The following is a 14,786-nucleotide window of genomic DNA, read 5'->3' on the forward strand; positions in this document are numbered from 1 at the left end:
AAATGAAAAAATAAATCTTTGAGAGCAGACATGGTAATCCAAGTGTGTGCTAAAGCCTGTTCATAACCTATTATTATGAAGCCATTTTATTATATTTTGAAAGCACTTGTATAACATTTCTTTATTTAAAGTATATGGTCACTGCTCAGAAATTTCTTAGGTCCCAAAGAAGCTAAAGAGTGTGAACATGTAGGCATCAAGAGAGGTGCAGGGAAAGCATGGTTCACAGCCATCTTCTGCACGCTGTGAAGAGCACGGTGCTAGATCTGTGTAGACCAGCTCGAGGAGCTTGTCTGCTGCCTGTGCTGGTGTGGCCACCGTTGATGGGGAGAACTGGGATGGGTCCACCTCAGGTCTAGTCTTGTGCCTGCTTATTCTCTCTCTGCTTTCTCCCATGGATCCCAGGGTGCGCTCTGTAATTGGGGAGGAGTCTGTTTTCTTGATGTCAAGTTCTTTATCCTTAAGGATTTATTAAGATATTTACCAGAGGGATGGGATGGGGAGGGAGGTGGGAGGGGGGTTCAGGATGGGGAACACATGTAAATCCATGGCTGATTCATGTTAATATATGGCAAAACCCACTACAATATTGTAAAGTAATTAGCATCCAACTAATAAAAATAAATGGGAAAAAATATATATATTAACCAAAAAAAAAAAAGATATTAACCCAAAACGGAAAATGTTGAGATTAGTATTTCTGACTGGTGTTTTCCTGATGGTTCATTTTCAGAGATACTCCATAGAGACCTCTTGGCAGACTGTCCATGCTGCGTTCTTCCTGCACATCTGCAGTGTAGCGTCTGCTTCAGGCCACTCACTTCTCTCCCACTTAGCAGTCCCTGGGCCACCGCCTTTACCTTTTCTTTATGATTTCTATCCAGTAAAGTAGTTGTGTAGCTTGTAAATCAGACCTCATGGTATTCTTTTTTCTGGCTAGTCCATCAATTCAGCTTATTTGGAAATAAGTGGTTTTTTTAGCTTTCAGGTCACTTTGGTATAATATAAATAGACCTTAATTTTTTAACTTTGGAGACGTGTGTTAATGGAATCTTCTCTATCCATAGGGTGTGGAATTCTTTGATGAAAAGCTGAATTCTTTATGTATGGCCTGGCTTGTGGACCATGGTAAGTAAATAAGTTAATGGGAGTCCTGTGTTTTTGCATATATTTCATTTTGTTTGTATATTTCCTTTTCAGAAAGGAACCCTAATCTGACCATATTTTGTTTTACCAGTGTAGGAATGAAGACAGTCTTTCATTAAAGTCCAGTTAACTTGTTCTGATTAAAAGTTTGACATTTCTATTTTCTACCAATTTTCTATCTTAAACTTTATTTTCTTCATTGAACAATTTCTTTGTTCTGTTTTCACTCTTGCCATTATATTATTTTTAAACTTTCTATTTCATACCTATACTCATCCTTTCTTATTCAAAGGTCTTCTTTCCACCATCTTTTCCATCTTTGTGTCTTCAGCCACAGTAGACTGAGTTGGACAGGGATCGGAATCAGAAGAAAGACTTGGGGGAAGAAACGGCTCGTGGGCTGCTTTGAGGTGACATAGAGACGCAGATATGCAGTATGCAGTAAGGGTATCGGGCGTGGAAGGAAGACATCACCTGTCACCTAGGATAGAGAGGGCCCCGATTTCTGGTTTGGGCGAGAGGCTCGCTCTGTTATCTTTGCTTTTATAGCACAACTCATTTCAGCAGTCACAGAATCTTTTTCCTCTAGTGCCACATACTGTGTTACAAAATAAAAGCTGAAACTGCCGCTTTTCAAAATACACAGTTGATGTTTTATGTAGAACTACCTTGTCTGTTCACTTGTTAGCAGTTGCCTTTTGGACAGGGTTTCAGGTCTGGATATCAGTGCTTGTCTGCTGGGCAGCGATGGGCTGGGGAGGGCCTCTCTGTACCAGTGAGGCCCAGTGTCAGCTCCTGTCCAGGGCGCAGCTTCCACGTGGTCTGAGACCTGTGCAGATGAGGGCTCTGAGGATGTACAATGCCCTGTGAGTGTTGGTGCCCTGTTTTGGTGATTATGATGGGTATCTTGCTTCAGTTCCACAGCACATATTATATATACTTTATTTGCAGACTGTATCTCTGAGGGTGCCTCTGGGACCCTTCTTTAGGAGGAGTGGGGATATCGTGTCTGTTTCTGCAGGAAGGTGGTTTTAAGGGTCAAAACAAACAAACGAAAAGAAAAAACCCAACTTTCGTGAGTGATTTAAAAGAATACCTCGAGCGTGTAAAGCACAGGACTTGGCGTGGTGGGTGTTAAATAACTGTGCTGAACTGAAGCTGAATCAATGGACAGGAATGCTAACGTCCTAGATGAAGCATCATACGTTGCAAGATGTCAGTCTTTGCCAAACTGACTTTTTTTGAAGAAAGTGAAAGTGAAGTCGCTCAGTCATGTCTGACTCTTTGCAGCCCCGTGGACTGTAGCCTACTAGGCTCCTCTGTCCATGGAATTTTCCAGGCAAGACTACTGGAGTGGATTGCCAGTTGGATTACATATGGTTAAGAAAGTGAAGAGGAGAGGTGCAAAAAATGTAAATTTCATAAAGATGTGTAAATGTAGATAATCTCATTGTTTTCAAACTAGATTGCAAAGACTTTCTTGTCCTCTGAAGTTGTCTCTTTAAGGCTTCATGTTTTTTCTTCTTAAATGAAACTAAGATTTGGTGAAATCATAGGAAAGATAGTTTTCTCTCTTTAGAAATAAAGTGTTCATATTATATCTGATAAATATTAATGTTAGTGAGTCCCAGCAGATTGGTCCATACTCTCTTTGAAAGCTAGTATTCTACACTTAATTTTGAGAAACTTTTAAAATCGTGGTGTTCCACAAAGAATTGAATTCCTGACACCTTTTCTATATAGAATTCACTTGTCAATGCAGGTTAATTAATACTTTCTTTTTTCTCTGATCTTTTATCATCCAGTTTAAGAGCAGAAGAGACCCTTGTGTCGTCTTTTTCAGCAGCATACTTAAGTGGCCTTTGCAAGCATTCTTTGAACCAATGAAATGTCAGCTCTGAAATTGTTCAAGGTTTTGTTTTTGCATTTTAGATAACTGCCATGTGATCAATGATCTTTTAAATTTTTAGAAACTTTTTTGCTTATTAAAGTACTAAGGATATTGTGAAGAAGTACAGAGAACTAAAAGTAAGATGGTATCACTTACCCTCTTTTCCATGGTTGAGTGGATAGTGTTGATCAGAGAGAGGAATTTAAAGGGCAATTTATTTTTTATAGGAGGAAGGAAAAAGTACCAAAGTTAGTAAGCATATAGAGTGTGTTAGAAATTCAGAGGAACATTGCACATCAGCCAGACCTTGAGGGGAGAGGGAAGAAGAGGGAGGGAGAGAGACAAAACAAGCAGAGAGGAGAGGCAGAACCGTGGAGTGGTTTGTTTGCATTCTTTTCACAGCAAAATTGAGAGGAGCCAAGAACATAGTAGGCGTCTGGCCAAGTGGAGTTGAGTGCAGTTAAGGTCTGGGTCAAGGCCGAGCTCTCATCTCTGGTTACTCTGGCAATGAGATCCCTTCTCTATGGCAATGGCATTAGGATGAGAAGAATCTCAAGCAAATATAAAAGCAATGAGGGGAGGAGACACAGATGGGAAGAAGCTGGTGGGGGACGGTGTGCTCGAAACAAAGACTGTGCTGGTGAAGGGAGGGAGTTTTTGTTATGAGTGAAACAGGTGACTTGAATGTGTTCCTTCAAGAGTGCTGCTGAATATTCCTGGCAGGCTGCTGCTCCCCCACGCTTTGGTCAGGTTGCATGTTGGTAACAATCTAGCCCCTTGGCTAAGGTGTCTGGCCTGTGCTGACCAGCGACGTCGCCTGAGAGGCTCTATGGCCTGGGAAGAACCGGCCGCTTCCTGTCTCGGAACCATGTGTCAGTCGTCTGGGATCAGAGCTGTTGCCTGGGTGCCTGTTGCTCCACAGCTGTCACCCGGGAGGGTTGGGCGTGAGGGAGGCGTAGAGTAAGGAATCAGTACTGACCACTCTCACTTGTTATCTAAGCCCAAATTTTGAGTGTATAGGACGTGTAAGATGAAGCGTTGCCACACCTGTCTTCGTTGGGTGTTGTATGTAGTAACTAGTTGTTGAGAAGATTGTGGCTCAGGCCTTTATTATCTAGATTTATGATGTCTTTGCTAAATGACCTTGTAGGGAATTACGAGATTAAAGGAGGCAAGTATATTCACAGAAGACATTTGCCGTGTTGCCTCAACAGAAGCATTTTTAAGGGGAAAAAAGGCAAGTCAGTCTGAAGCTTTTATTTGCTGTTGTGTAGACGACAACAGTGGCCTCTGAATAACCTCCTCGCTGTCGTTCTCTCAGCTGTTCTTGCTGCTGCTGGAATGATCTTGCCAAAATACCACATTGGTCATAGGGCCACATCCTTGCTTTAAAAACCCATCATTGGTTTCCTTACAGTCTAAATTTAGCTTTCATGAAGCTCGGTCTGGCTCCACCCTAACTGTTCAACCTTAGTGTCTCACAGATTTCAGTTTTTTCCTTTGTGCCCTGGGTAAATTTTTTTGTCCTTTCTAGGAATTCCTCCCCTATTCTCTCCACTTACACAAATCCTCCGTAATTTTTAAGGCCCAGTGCAAGGCCACTGTTTCACACAGCCTTCCCAGACCTCTCTGTTCTCTCTCCTCTAAAATCCTATAGCCCTCAGGGTCTTTACTAGTGCATGCTTTATTATAATGAGTCTTACACCCCATGATTTCTTAAAACGCGTTATTTTTCATTTTTCTGCTTGAGTATGTGGTCTTTGGGGGCAAGTAACTTATGCATTCTTTCTGTGACACATAGCACATAGTTGGCACTCATATTTGCTAATTAATGATGCGTGTAATGAGCTCCTTCCTTCCCTTTTCCTTGGACATTTTGAAACTATAGTCAGACCACATCAGCATATTAGAAGTCATAGCTGAGCATGCTTGCCATTGCAGTCTGACTAAATTTGGAGTGTTCACAGAGTTTTATTTTTGGCCCACCTTTGACGACGGCATAAGTAAAAGTAAACTAGGTTATGCTCGTGATGTGAGCAGCATGACAATATCTTCTTCACCTCTTCTGCAGTATACGCCATCCGGGAAGCTGCCACCAATAACCTCATGAAGCTAGTTCACAAGTTCGGTACAGAGTGGGCCCAAAATACCATCGTTCCCAAAGTGTTAGTAATGGCGAATGATCCTAATTACTTGCATAGAATGACCACTTTATTCTGCATTAATGTAAGTATTACATAGCTGTTTTGTTAAACTCTGGTGTTAAACCAGTTATTCAGGACTGTATTTCTGAATCCTGAATATGTTGTCTTCTGTTTGGATTATATTTCTTAATATTGATTAAGTTGGATATTTAGGAGATGAGAAGAAAACTGTCAATTTTTTATTTTGTGTCAAACTCTCAAGTCAGTTTGAATTCTGGTCTAATTCTGTGATTCTATTCTACCTTGTATCTTTCATCACATGCTCACACTAGAAACATTTTGCTGGTGGCCAGTTACTTTCTTGTCTCTTTAGATTTGGGGATACTTTTTTTTTTAAAAGTGTTTTTTAATGTGCTGTCTTATTTCTTTTTCAAGGCACTGTCTGAAGCCTGTGGTCAGGAAATAACCACTAAGCAGATGCTGCCTATTGTATTGAAAATGGCAGGAGATCAAGTAGCAAATGTCCGTTTCAATGTGGCCAAATCTCTACAGAAAATTGGACCAATTCTAGATACCGAGTAAGATTTTTAATATTCTTTTTTAAAATGTAGATTTAAATTTTCACCCCATTTGGCAGAAATAGCTATAATTAAATTCAGTGATTTTCATGTCACCTAAGATGTGGGTTAGGTTGAAGAAAATAATAGTAATTCAACAACCAATTTTGAGGGTGTCTAGTCTTTTATATTTAAGCTCTGTACATGTGCAGATCGTTGTCCAAAGCTAATTCTGCAGAGACTTAGAGAAATTATTTAGTACTTGTCAAGTTAATATTATAGGTGTTTTAATGTTTTTAAAATTTTAAACTGTAAAAATTACCATAGAGTATAATATATATTACATGCCATAACGCATTTCTCTGGCTCAGAAGGCTGCCCTTCACAAATGATCCTGTTGGATTTTAGTGCTTTGCAGGAGGAAGTTAAGCCGGTACTACAGAAGCTAGGCCAAGACGAAGATATGGATGTCAAGTATTTTGCACAGGAAGCCATAAGTGGTATGTCTGTTTCTGCCTTCCAGCTTTGGCTTGGGCTCACAGGATGTGAGTGGTGTTAAGTGGGCCAGGTGATGAGCACCTGGCCACGGGAGAGGGTGAGCTCCTGAAACACTGTCTCCTCTTTGAGTAGAGGCGACACCAGGCAGGCCATTTTCTCAATTCCATATCTAAGGGCGGGGTGGGGATATGATTCTTACTGGTAAGGATAGTGTGTTGTTTGGATTTTAATCAGTTTTTAAAGTTTTAACTTTGGATTAGCCTGACGGTAAAGAAACTGACCACTGTGAGAAGCTCTTAATCTCAGGCTTTGGGATCATTGTTGCTGTGCTGAATGTTCGCATACATAGTTCATGTACTTTCTGTACCACTAACTTGATTTTGTTTGGAATTTTCTAGTGCTTGCACTGGCATAACGAGGAATGAGGGGAAAGACTTTACTAAATTCTTATCACAGATTTCTAGTCAATGTGTTCTTGAACTGGGTGGAGAGGAAAAATGGAAAACCTTCAAGACCTCATCCGAGCAAATGGCAGCACCTTACAAGAAGTCAAATTTCAGTGACTTGATTCTTTCTAAAGATGAAATGGCATTGTTTTTCACTTGTCTTCCTTGTTGGAATAATTTAAACTGTTATTGTTTTTGACCAATTTCTGATACTTGGCACAGTCATTTCTTGACTGTCTCCTAATGATTTATTTAGCACCGTCTGGGCTCCTGTATCGTCATTGTTTAATCAGGTCCCAGCCTCTTTAATATTCCACCCAGCCTGGACAGGTTTTGGACCCAGGCGTGGAACAGAGTGATTTTTTTGATGTTTACATGTATCTGTGCGTCTCCATTCCCAAGTTAAATGTACATGGTTTAGAATAACTTATTTTGTGAGCACTCCACGTGGGAGACACACTGAGATTTAACTGTAGTGAAAACCATATTCTCCTGGATAATGATGGTCCATGTCAGTGTCTCCCACGGAAGGGGAATGTGGGCGCTCAGGGTTCATGTGTTGGTTGTTTTGGTTTTTATTTGCTCGATTGTGGCTGTAATCATGTCATTCAGAAACCTGAAGTGCAGATGCATCTTGCTCCTAATGTGTTGTGTTGAAACCTAACTCCATTTCTGCAGCTTCTCACTGTGACTGCGTTCAAGAATACTCCTCTTTCTCCCTGCTGAGATGCTTAAAATTTAGTGCCTCTTAATAAGCAGTGGTTCTACTGTTTGATTGTAGATTGCAGTTGCATTTCTAATGAGTAAAGGAACCAGTGGTACAACATTGAGGATTTCCTGCTCCTTACCTGGTTCTGCTTCCAGCTGTGTGGACCTTTGGTTCTTGCTATATTAGCTTTCCAAACTGAAGGTTCATTATTTTTTTGGTATGGGTGATGCTGGAATCTTATCATTTGAAATGTTATCCTACTTTTACAGTAAAACCTCATTAATTCCTCCTGGAATTGATAATGACTTAAAGCTGAAGGGTTTGCTGAAGCAAATTAATTGTACGTAAGGAAGCCTGATGTTTCTGAACTACTTAAACGCTCTTTAAAAAGCACCCTTTTCCCACTTGATATGCCTAGTTTCTAATCACTCTCATCAATTATATTAAAATAGCTTCTGTGAGGATCTTTATCCGGCCACACCTTTATTTAGATACATTAAATTTGCTCTTTGTACCTGATAGATATACACACATATTTAATGGAGGATTTAAATATTTTTTCTTTTAAATTTATGAAGATTTTTCACATAATCAAACTTGTCTTGCCCTAATGACTTTTTAATTAATGAGGTTTTATTATAGCTTATTTTTCTCTCGGTGCATCTTGCTGAGTCTGAGTCTTGCTGTAGTCTGCTTGTTTCCATTTTGGTTTTCAAATAGTTTCTTTCATTTATAGTCTCTTAAAGCCAGTGAGCCCTGTTCTGTTTTGTGAAGGCACAAAGACTTCTAGGAGCTTTGTACATTAAACCATTCCAGAAAACCAAGTTTGACCAAATACTTTAAAGTTTGTCTTACCTTAGAAAAGCAGAACATTTAAAATCAAAATTATCTGAGTGCACTTAAAACTGCCAAACTAGTTTATAGTAATTTTCTATTTTTTTACTTCAGGGCGAAGGACTAAATATTTTCTTAGGCAAAAATCTTTTCTTTCCCTGAAGAAATCATTAATTATTATGCTGTAAACAATTTTTGTTTCATGGTTCTTTTTGTTTTTTTATTACCTTGCAGTTATGCTCATCATTGAATTTCATATTTGAGAGACTATTGCCTTAATTGAAACGAATTTACACAACCATTGCTGTCCTCTGGTTTCGGGACAGAGTCTTTACTTGTTTTGTGGCCCTCCTGGGGAGCACTGTGCATTGACCTCCACCCTCAGATGTGGTGAAGGGGAGACTGTGAGCCCTTTCTCAGCAGGGCCCTGTGGTTTTGGGTCACCCTGTAGGGACTTCATTGTTTATTCTGACTTCAACAATAGGGATCCATTTTGTTACTCTTCAGAGGAACTGTTCTTTGGCTCATACTTTTCTCCATGTAATAGTTTTCTTGCCTTAATTTCACAGGAATGTAAGCTCCAGGAGCTCTGTAAGGGCTGGGGTTTTTGTTTTGTCTTCTGCTGTATCTGTACCACCAGCATCTGGGTCAGTGTCTGGTGTACATAGTAGGCGCTCAATAAAAATGTGTTCAATGAATTTCTAAAACCTGTCTTCTGGTGTGTTGTGTGTGTGGAACAAGTCATCCAAGGTACCCGACTATTCTCATTCTCCTGTTGACACAGTAAAAGAATTTCACTGCTTTTATGTGGCCCTTCTCCAGTCCCCATCTTAGGCAGCAGTTGTATTTGGATTATACAGTGCCTGGAATAAGCACCGCCATAGATACCCATCCTAGGCAGTTTACAGCAGTTGTTTGATTGATGAGGAAAGTGAAGCAGAGACATGTATACAGTGTTATGCCAATAAAAGTCTTATCAGGAGTAGAATTCACCTTAGTGTTGCGGGGTTTAACTTTCACAGGTTTAAGAGACAAGATCTTGTTTCTCTGTCTATGCTATCATGAAGATACGAACCTGACGTGCATTTGGTTTCATAAACAAACAGGTTACTGTGTGGTTTCCAGCGTGACAGTTTCCAGTCATGTTGGAGCCCTCAGGTCACAAATACCGCAGCTTCGCCCCTGTGATTCTAGGCCCTGGGGGTCTTTTCTGGACCGCTCGTCCTGACTGAACAGAGACAGCAGCCTGACCTTTGAGCAGTCTTCTCCAAGCGTCCAAGATACTGCATGGACCTCCAGGAGAATCAGACATGGCATTCCTGACCCAGTGGTTGGGCTGTGGTAATGCTGGCTTGTTGGCAGTGTTATTAATCGCTGTGTTGTCATGGAGTTAAAAATCTGGTTCTTCCCTGAGGACATCACACTGGTCCCGTTGCCCCGGGGATGGCAGGGCAGAGTGGCCGGGCAAGCTGGGTGCTTGTCTCGCCTTTCACTTAAATTCCTCTGACGCTTGTTTTTCCTTCCTGGCCTTCTTGTCTTAAAGCCTCCTTTCTGAGCACTGCCTGGATACAGACCAGAGGGAGAAGGAGCTGTCACCTGGTTCTTTCTAGTTTAACAATGAAGAGATTGTGGTCTGATGTTATGTAATTGCTTCTCTTGTATTCTCTCATACTCCTGTTTTCCATCCAGCTCCATGCTCTTCTTTCCTGTTCACTCACATGTCTCTAGTCCTTTTTTGTACCTAGAATAGTCCCGCTATTCCCTGTTTGCCTCCACGAGCCTCCTTTTTCCAGGAAATTACATAATGTTCAGTTGAGATGGAAATCTTTCTGGAGGATGAAGAGATTTTAATTACTCATTGGGTAGAAAAGCCAAGTCATTTCTTTCTTCAGAGTTGTTGTCTTAAATTGATGTCATCAGTTTTGCAAGGAGCCAAGTCTCTCCTGTCTGGCTGGGGTTCTGTAGGCTGTCAGTGACCCAGAGGTGGGGGATCACCCGGCTGGCACCCTAGGCCCAGTGGAGTGACACTTCCCACGGCCCTTGAGGAAAAGGCACCTTCAGTCGGGTGCAGGGGCGGACCAGCTCTGTGCCCAGAGGCCTGTGTGCCTCCCCATTGCAGGGCTGGCGTGCCTGAGGGCCCTGGCAAGGAGGCGCAGGGGAGCTGCCGGGGAGGCGGCCTGGCGGGGTCCGTTACCGTTTGCTGTCTGTGTCTCTAGCGGTGGCCCAAAGACTGAGGAAGCTAGATTTTCCTGTGAAGGACAGTGAAGAGCCCAGCGCCCTTGGGGCTGACAAGAACCACTTCCCGAGACCCAGAGGGCCTGGAGAGGTCACGGGGAAGGTAAGTGCCCTCACGCCGCTGGCCCGGGTCCTGCGTCGCCTGGGCTGAGGTGTGGGTGGAGGGCCTGGGGCTGCTGCCAGAGGCAACGAAGCCAGAGCTTTGAGCTCTCTCCCTGAGAGGACGGCAGAGTTCGGGGGACCAGGGGAGTCTGTCTTTATATATATTATATATGTTTCTTGTCCTTCATTCCGGGAATGCCTTCTGAGGGGAGGGGTGGGCTTGTCAGCACCCTGCCACCGCGCCCCCCACCCCCGCATGCAGAGGAAAGAGGTGGTTTGGTAAAGAGTTGTTTATTGAAACAGGCTGTTTCTACATACCTCCCAGAAGAGACTGTTCTTTACAATTCATCTCAGGTAGTCACTTCCATTCAAGGAAAAATCCATTTCTGTCCCTTTTACTGGGTAATAGTCCGAATGTTTTACTAGCCACCCTCCCCCCCCACCGCCTTGACACCACTCTGAAGGAGGTGTGCCAAGTTCAAGTTCAGCGAAGTTGGTGCCAGCCAGTGCCCTGGGGCTGTTTGTTCGGAGGGTGACGCATGACGTACAGACTGCTTGGGAAAAGCAGCACAGAGAGTCTGGCCACCGTGTGCTGATGTCAGGCTGCGTTTAGTTTATTTGGAAGATAATGGTATTTTTGTACCACTCCAACGCGTTTGCTGGGTGACAGTTCTAACATCTAAACGTTTGTCTTACAAGTCTTTATGCCCTTTCCTTCATGTTTTGTGAACTGGGGCCATGAGAATCTTTTACTCTGGTCCAGGCCCTGAGCTGCAGTCTCTCGTCTCAGAGCGTTCTCCCCTTCCTGCCGTGTGACCCCTCTCCAGGGCCAGCAGCTCAGCTCTCCCTGCAGTGGCTGCCCCAGCCCCGGAGGAAGGGCTGGGGCGACGGCGCCCTCAGCCTCAGCAGCCTTTGGTCCTTGCCTCTGTTTCACTGAACTTGGCCTCAGGGAAGATACCACGTCTGAACAACAGTTTCACATTTTTAAGTGTAAGCCACAGACTTCCTTGGGAAGAAGGAGTTATATTTTCCTACACATTCAGGGTGCACTGACTGTGCCATTAAATACATGGTTTGCCTGTGATGTGCATGCGGACTAGTTGAGGCGACCCCTCTGTGGCAGACTTGCCGGGTCTGGAGGCGGCCCCTGATGGCTGCAAGCTGGGGAAGCAGCATTCGCTGCCACGTCCTGAACCCCGACACTTGGTCACTGTGTAGACAGCTTTTGGTCAGGCTCCTGGCAAAACCCCGCTTTGTCCTCGCAGCGGCCCTGTGTGGTGGGTGCCGGGGACTCTGTTTCCCAGGCAGTCGAGAACCTCCCCCCAGCCCTGTCCTGTCTCCCGGGGAGTCTTTTCCAGCACTGGAGGCCCAGCTGTGCTCGGCTTCTGAGACTACAAATCAGTCAGCCTGGTAAACCCCTGTCCCGACTGAGGGAGCCTTCCCTGAGTGTGTTTCACTTGAGGAAAGGACTCGGGGTGAGATGGAAAGGGAATTGGCTGTTGCCAGGCAGAGTGTGTCAGGGGCCAGCAGCCAAGTGAGTGATCCAGGAAGTCATCCAGTTGCAAACCAGAAATTGTTCTTAACCCCTCACTGACTGTCGGTGGCGCGTAGCAGATTGGCCCATCTGCCCCAGCGGGGTCGGGGTGAACCCTGGCTACTGAGAGCCCTGGGAACTGCCTCCAGTGTGTACTGACCTCTGGGCCCTGCGGGAACCGTTCAACAACCCGGGGCTCGGCCTGCCTCTTGACCCGAGACAGGATGGCCCTGCGGGATGCGAGCCAGTTCCTGCACTGACGGGTGCCTGCTCGGGGCCTCCCAGGCTGGCCCCTGGGGGCTGTTCTCTGCTGACAGAGCTGCCGACGGGCCTGTCAGGCGGGGGTTAACAGAGGATTTGTTTATTGAATCGCGAAGTAGCTGTCACATGATTTTAATCAAAACACCATTTCCCTGACAACAGTGATGTCAGTCTTGTTATTGCAGGAAGGAGCAGCTGTGAGGGACGGTCGGGCTCCATGCCGAGCCCAGGTTCAGAGACTCAGATCAAGTGAAGCATCATCAGGAGAGGTCGCAGGCACGGCTCCCCTGAACCTGCTGCCATCCTCTCTGACTCAACAGCCTGTGCCATGCAGACGCTGGCCAGAGCCTGGCCACCCCGTCTCCACTGACATGCCCCTCTGCACCCGTTCTTCCTTCTACCCTTGTTTTTCCTTCTGGTTATTCCAGTTCTCCTTATTTCCCCCAAGCTCAGCGTGTCATTCATTTGGGCCACTAGGATCTCTGACCTCAGCCTTCTGGCACCTGTCTCCTCTCTGTGTTTTAAACCAACAGTTCTCGCCAGCCTGAGGTGGGGCCCTCCTGCCCCTCGGGAATCTTGGCTCCTTTTGGAGCCTGCTTCCTGGAGGACAGGGGCAGCTTGTTCTGTTCTTTTTTCTCCTGAGAGCAGTTGGGGGGGCCTGGGTGCTGCCTGAGGGTCTCCAGGGCAGTTCTGAGGAGCTCGGCTGTGGGCGTCTAAAGGGGAGGAGCTCCTCAAGAAAGAGCCAACCTTGGGGTAGGAGGTTAGTTCTCTTGAGCCCAGAATGACGACAGGAGGCCGCATCCAATCTGGAGATCAGGGCCCAGGGGAGGGGGGCAGCGGACCACTGCCTCGGTCAGTGGAGCAGTGTCCTCAGGCCCTGCCACCTCTCCACACCTTCTCTCCGGGGGGTGGGGACCAACCAGCTGTCTCTGCAGAGAAAGACTCCGGGCCCTCCAGCCCTTCTGTATTCAGGAGCTCAGTATTAAAAATTGGAGATGGATGAGAAAAGCATTCTAGGTGGGACATGGATTCTCACAGCTGTTCTTTTATCTGTGGTACCCATGCCTAGAATTCATCACTGAAAGAAGAAATCCTAGGCAAAGTTCTTGGTTCTTTGTATTTTTTCCTTTTCATTTGTTTAGTTATTTTTGGCTGTGCTGTATCTTCATTGCTGCATGAGCTTTCCTCCAGTTGTGATGAGTGGAGGCTACTTTTTGTTGCAGTGCGCAGGCCTGCAACTGCCGTGGCTGCTCTTGAGAAGCACGGCTTCTGGGGCCCGTGGGCTCAGCGGTCATGGCTCCCGGGCTCTAGAGCACAGGCTCAGCCGGTTTTGAGGCCGGGCTTAGTTGCTCCGCGGCACGTGGGATCTTCCCAGACCAGGGATCAATCCCACGTCTCCTGCGTTGGCAGGCAGATTCTTCACCCCTGAGCCACCAGGAAGCCCTGTTCTTGGGTCTGAACCTGGAGCAGGTGCTCGGAATAGGGCAGCCACCTTAAATCTGTGACAAGACTTCATCGGCACCAAACAACTGTTTTCTATGTTGAGTGCTGGGATGATCAGGAGTTAAATGGAAAGAAGAGAGGTAGAAGTGACAAGCCATTGAAGGGGTCTGGGGGTCTTCTGAGTGCTTTCTTGATGGAGGGCAGGGCTAGGCCAGGCTGCACCTGAACCTCACAGTAAAGCGGTGGTTAAGTGAGCTAGTCTGTGTTCCTGAGTCACCACTGGATAACGAGCCTTTGCAGTGATTTGCCCAGGTTAGCGGCAGGGCTGGGAGTAGTTCCAGTGGCCAAGGACTCAGCCAGAGGAACTTTGCTGCCTCTCAAGCTGTCCCTGGCAGAGAATGGATAGGTTTCACCCAACTGGAGGGCCTTAGGGGCCAAAACGACTGCTCCAGGGGGTGGGCGGGGAGGCTAGACGCTGTTCTCCCACACTTGCTCCTGGCTGGGCCTCCTTGCCCAGCCCTTTCATCCCCAGAGCCTCCTCCAGCTGCTTGCCTGACCTTGGGCCCTGTCTTGGCTGGTGCAGGGACCTGCTGAACATCGGGGCTTCTCTGGTGTCCGGGGGGGCAGTTCTAGCAGGCCCTGGACTGGAACCTGAGAGAAAGACTGAGTCAGAAGCTTCCAGAGCCTGCCCGACAGGGAGGCCGACAGCATCTCCCTCAGAGAGGCCGGATCCCTGCCACCTCTTTTTTGGGGTCCAGATTCCCTGAGCTCTCTGCACCACCAGCTCGCGGGGCCGCGGCTGCAAGGGGTGGGGGTCATCTGCTCCTCCCAGGCAGCGCCCTCTTCTGCACCCGTGTTCCTCATTCAGCGGCTCAGCCCCGGCACCGGCTTCTCCTGGGCTTCAGACCAGCTCTGAGTCAGCACACCTAGGAAAGTCCCCTGGAAATTTATACAAAGGGAGCTTTCAGTGCTCCCTCAGGGTATTT

The 14,786-nt window shown here is 45.9% G+C and overlaps 1 protein-coding gene across 4 annotated transcripts in view; it reads left to right on the forward strand.

Moving 5' to 3' along the window:
* The window catches only part of PPP2R1B (protein phosphatase 2 scaffold subunit Abeta), a 35,952-nt gene that overhangs the window by 15,489 nt on the left and 5,677 nt on the right, over positions 1 to 14,786 (forward strand). For 2 of the 4 annotated variants that reach the window (XM_065944294.1, XM_065944295.1), the window contains exons 11-15: positions 1,068 to 1,128; positions 5,109 to 5,263; positions 5,617 to 5,759; positions 6,147 to 6,238; positions 10,442 to 10,563. In XM_065944294.1, coding sequence (XP_065800366.1) covers positions 1,068 to 1,128; positions 5,109 to 5,263; positions 5,617 to 5,759; positions 6,147 to 6,238; positions 10,442 to 10,563 — 573 coding nt within the window. Of the gene's footprint in view, positions 1 to 1,067; positions 1,129 to 4,187; positions 4,856 to 5,108; positions 5,264 to 5,616; positions 5,760 to 6,146; positions 6,239 to 6,634; positions 8,933 to 10,441; positions 10,564 to 14,786 lie in introns of those variants that run through there. The other 2 variants (XM_065944292.1, XM_065944293.1) reach the window with 2 other exon arrangements.

This window comes from Muntiacus reevesi, chromosome 9, assembly GCF_963930625.1.
Source record: "Muntiacus reevesi chromosome 9, mMunRee1.1, whole genome shotgun sequence".
In the NCBI taxonomy this organism is placed as follows: Eukaryota; Metazoa; Chordata; class Mammalia; order Artiodactyla; family Cervidae; genus Muntiacus; species Muntiacus reevesi.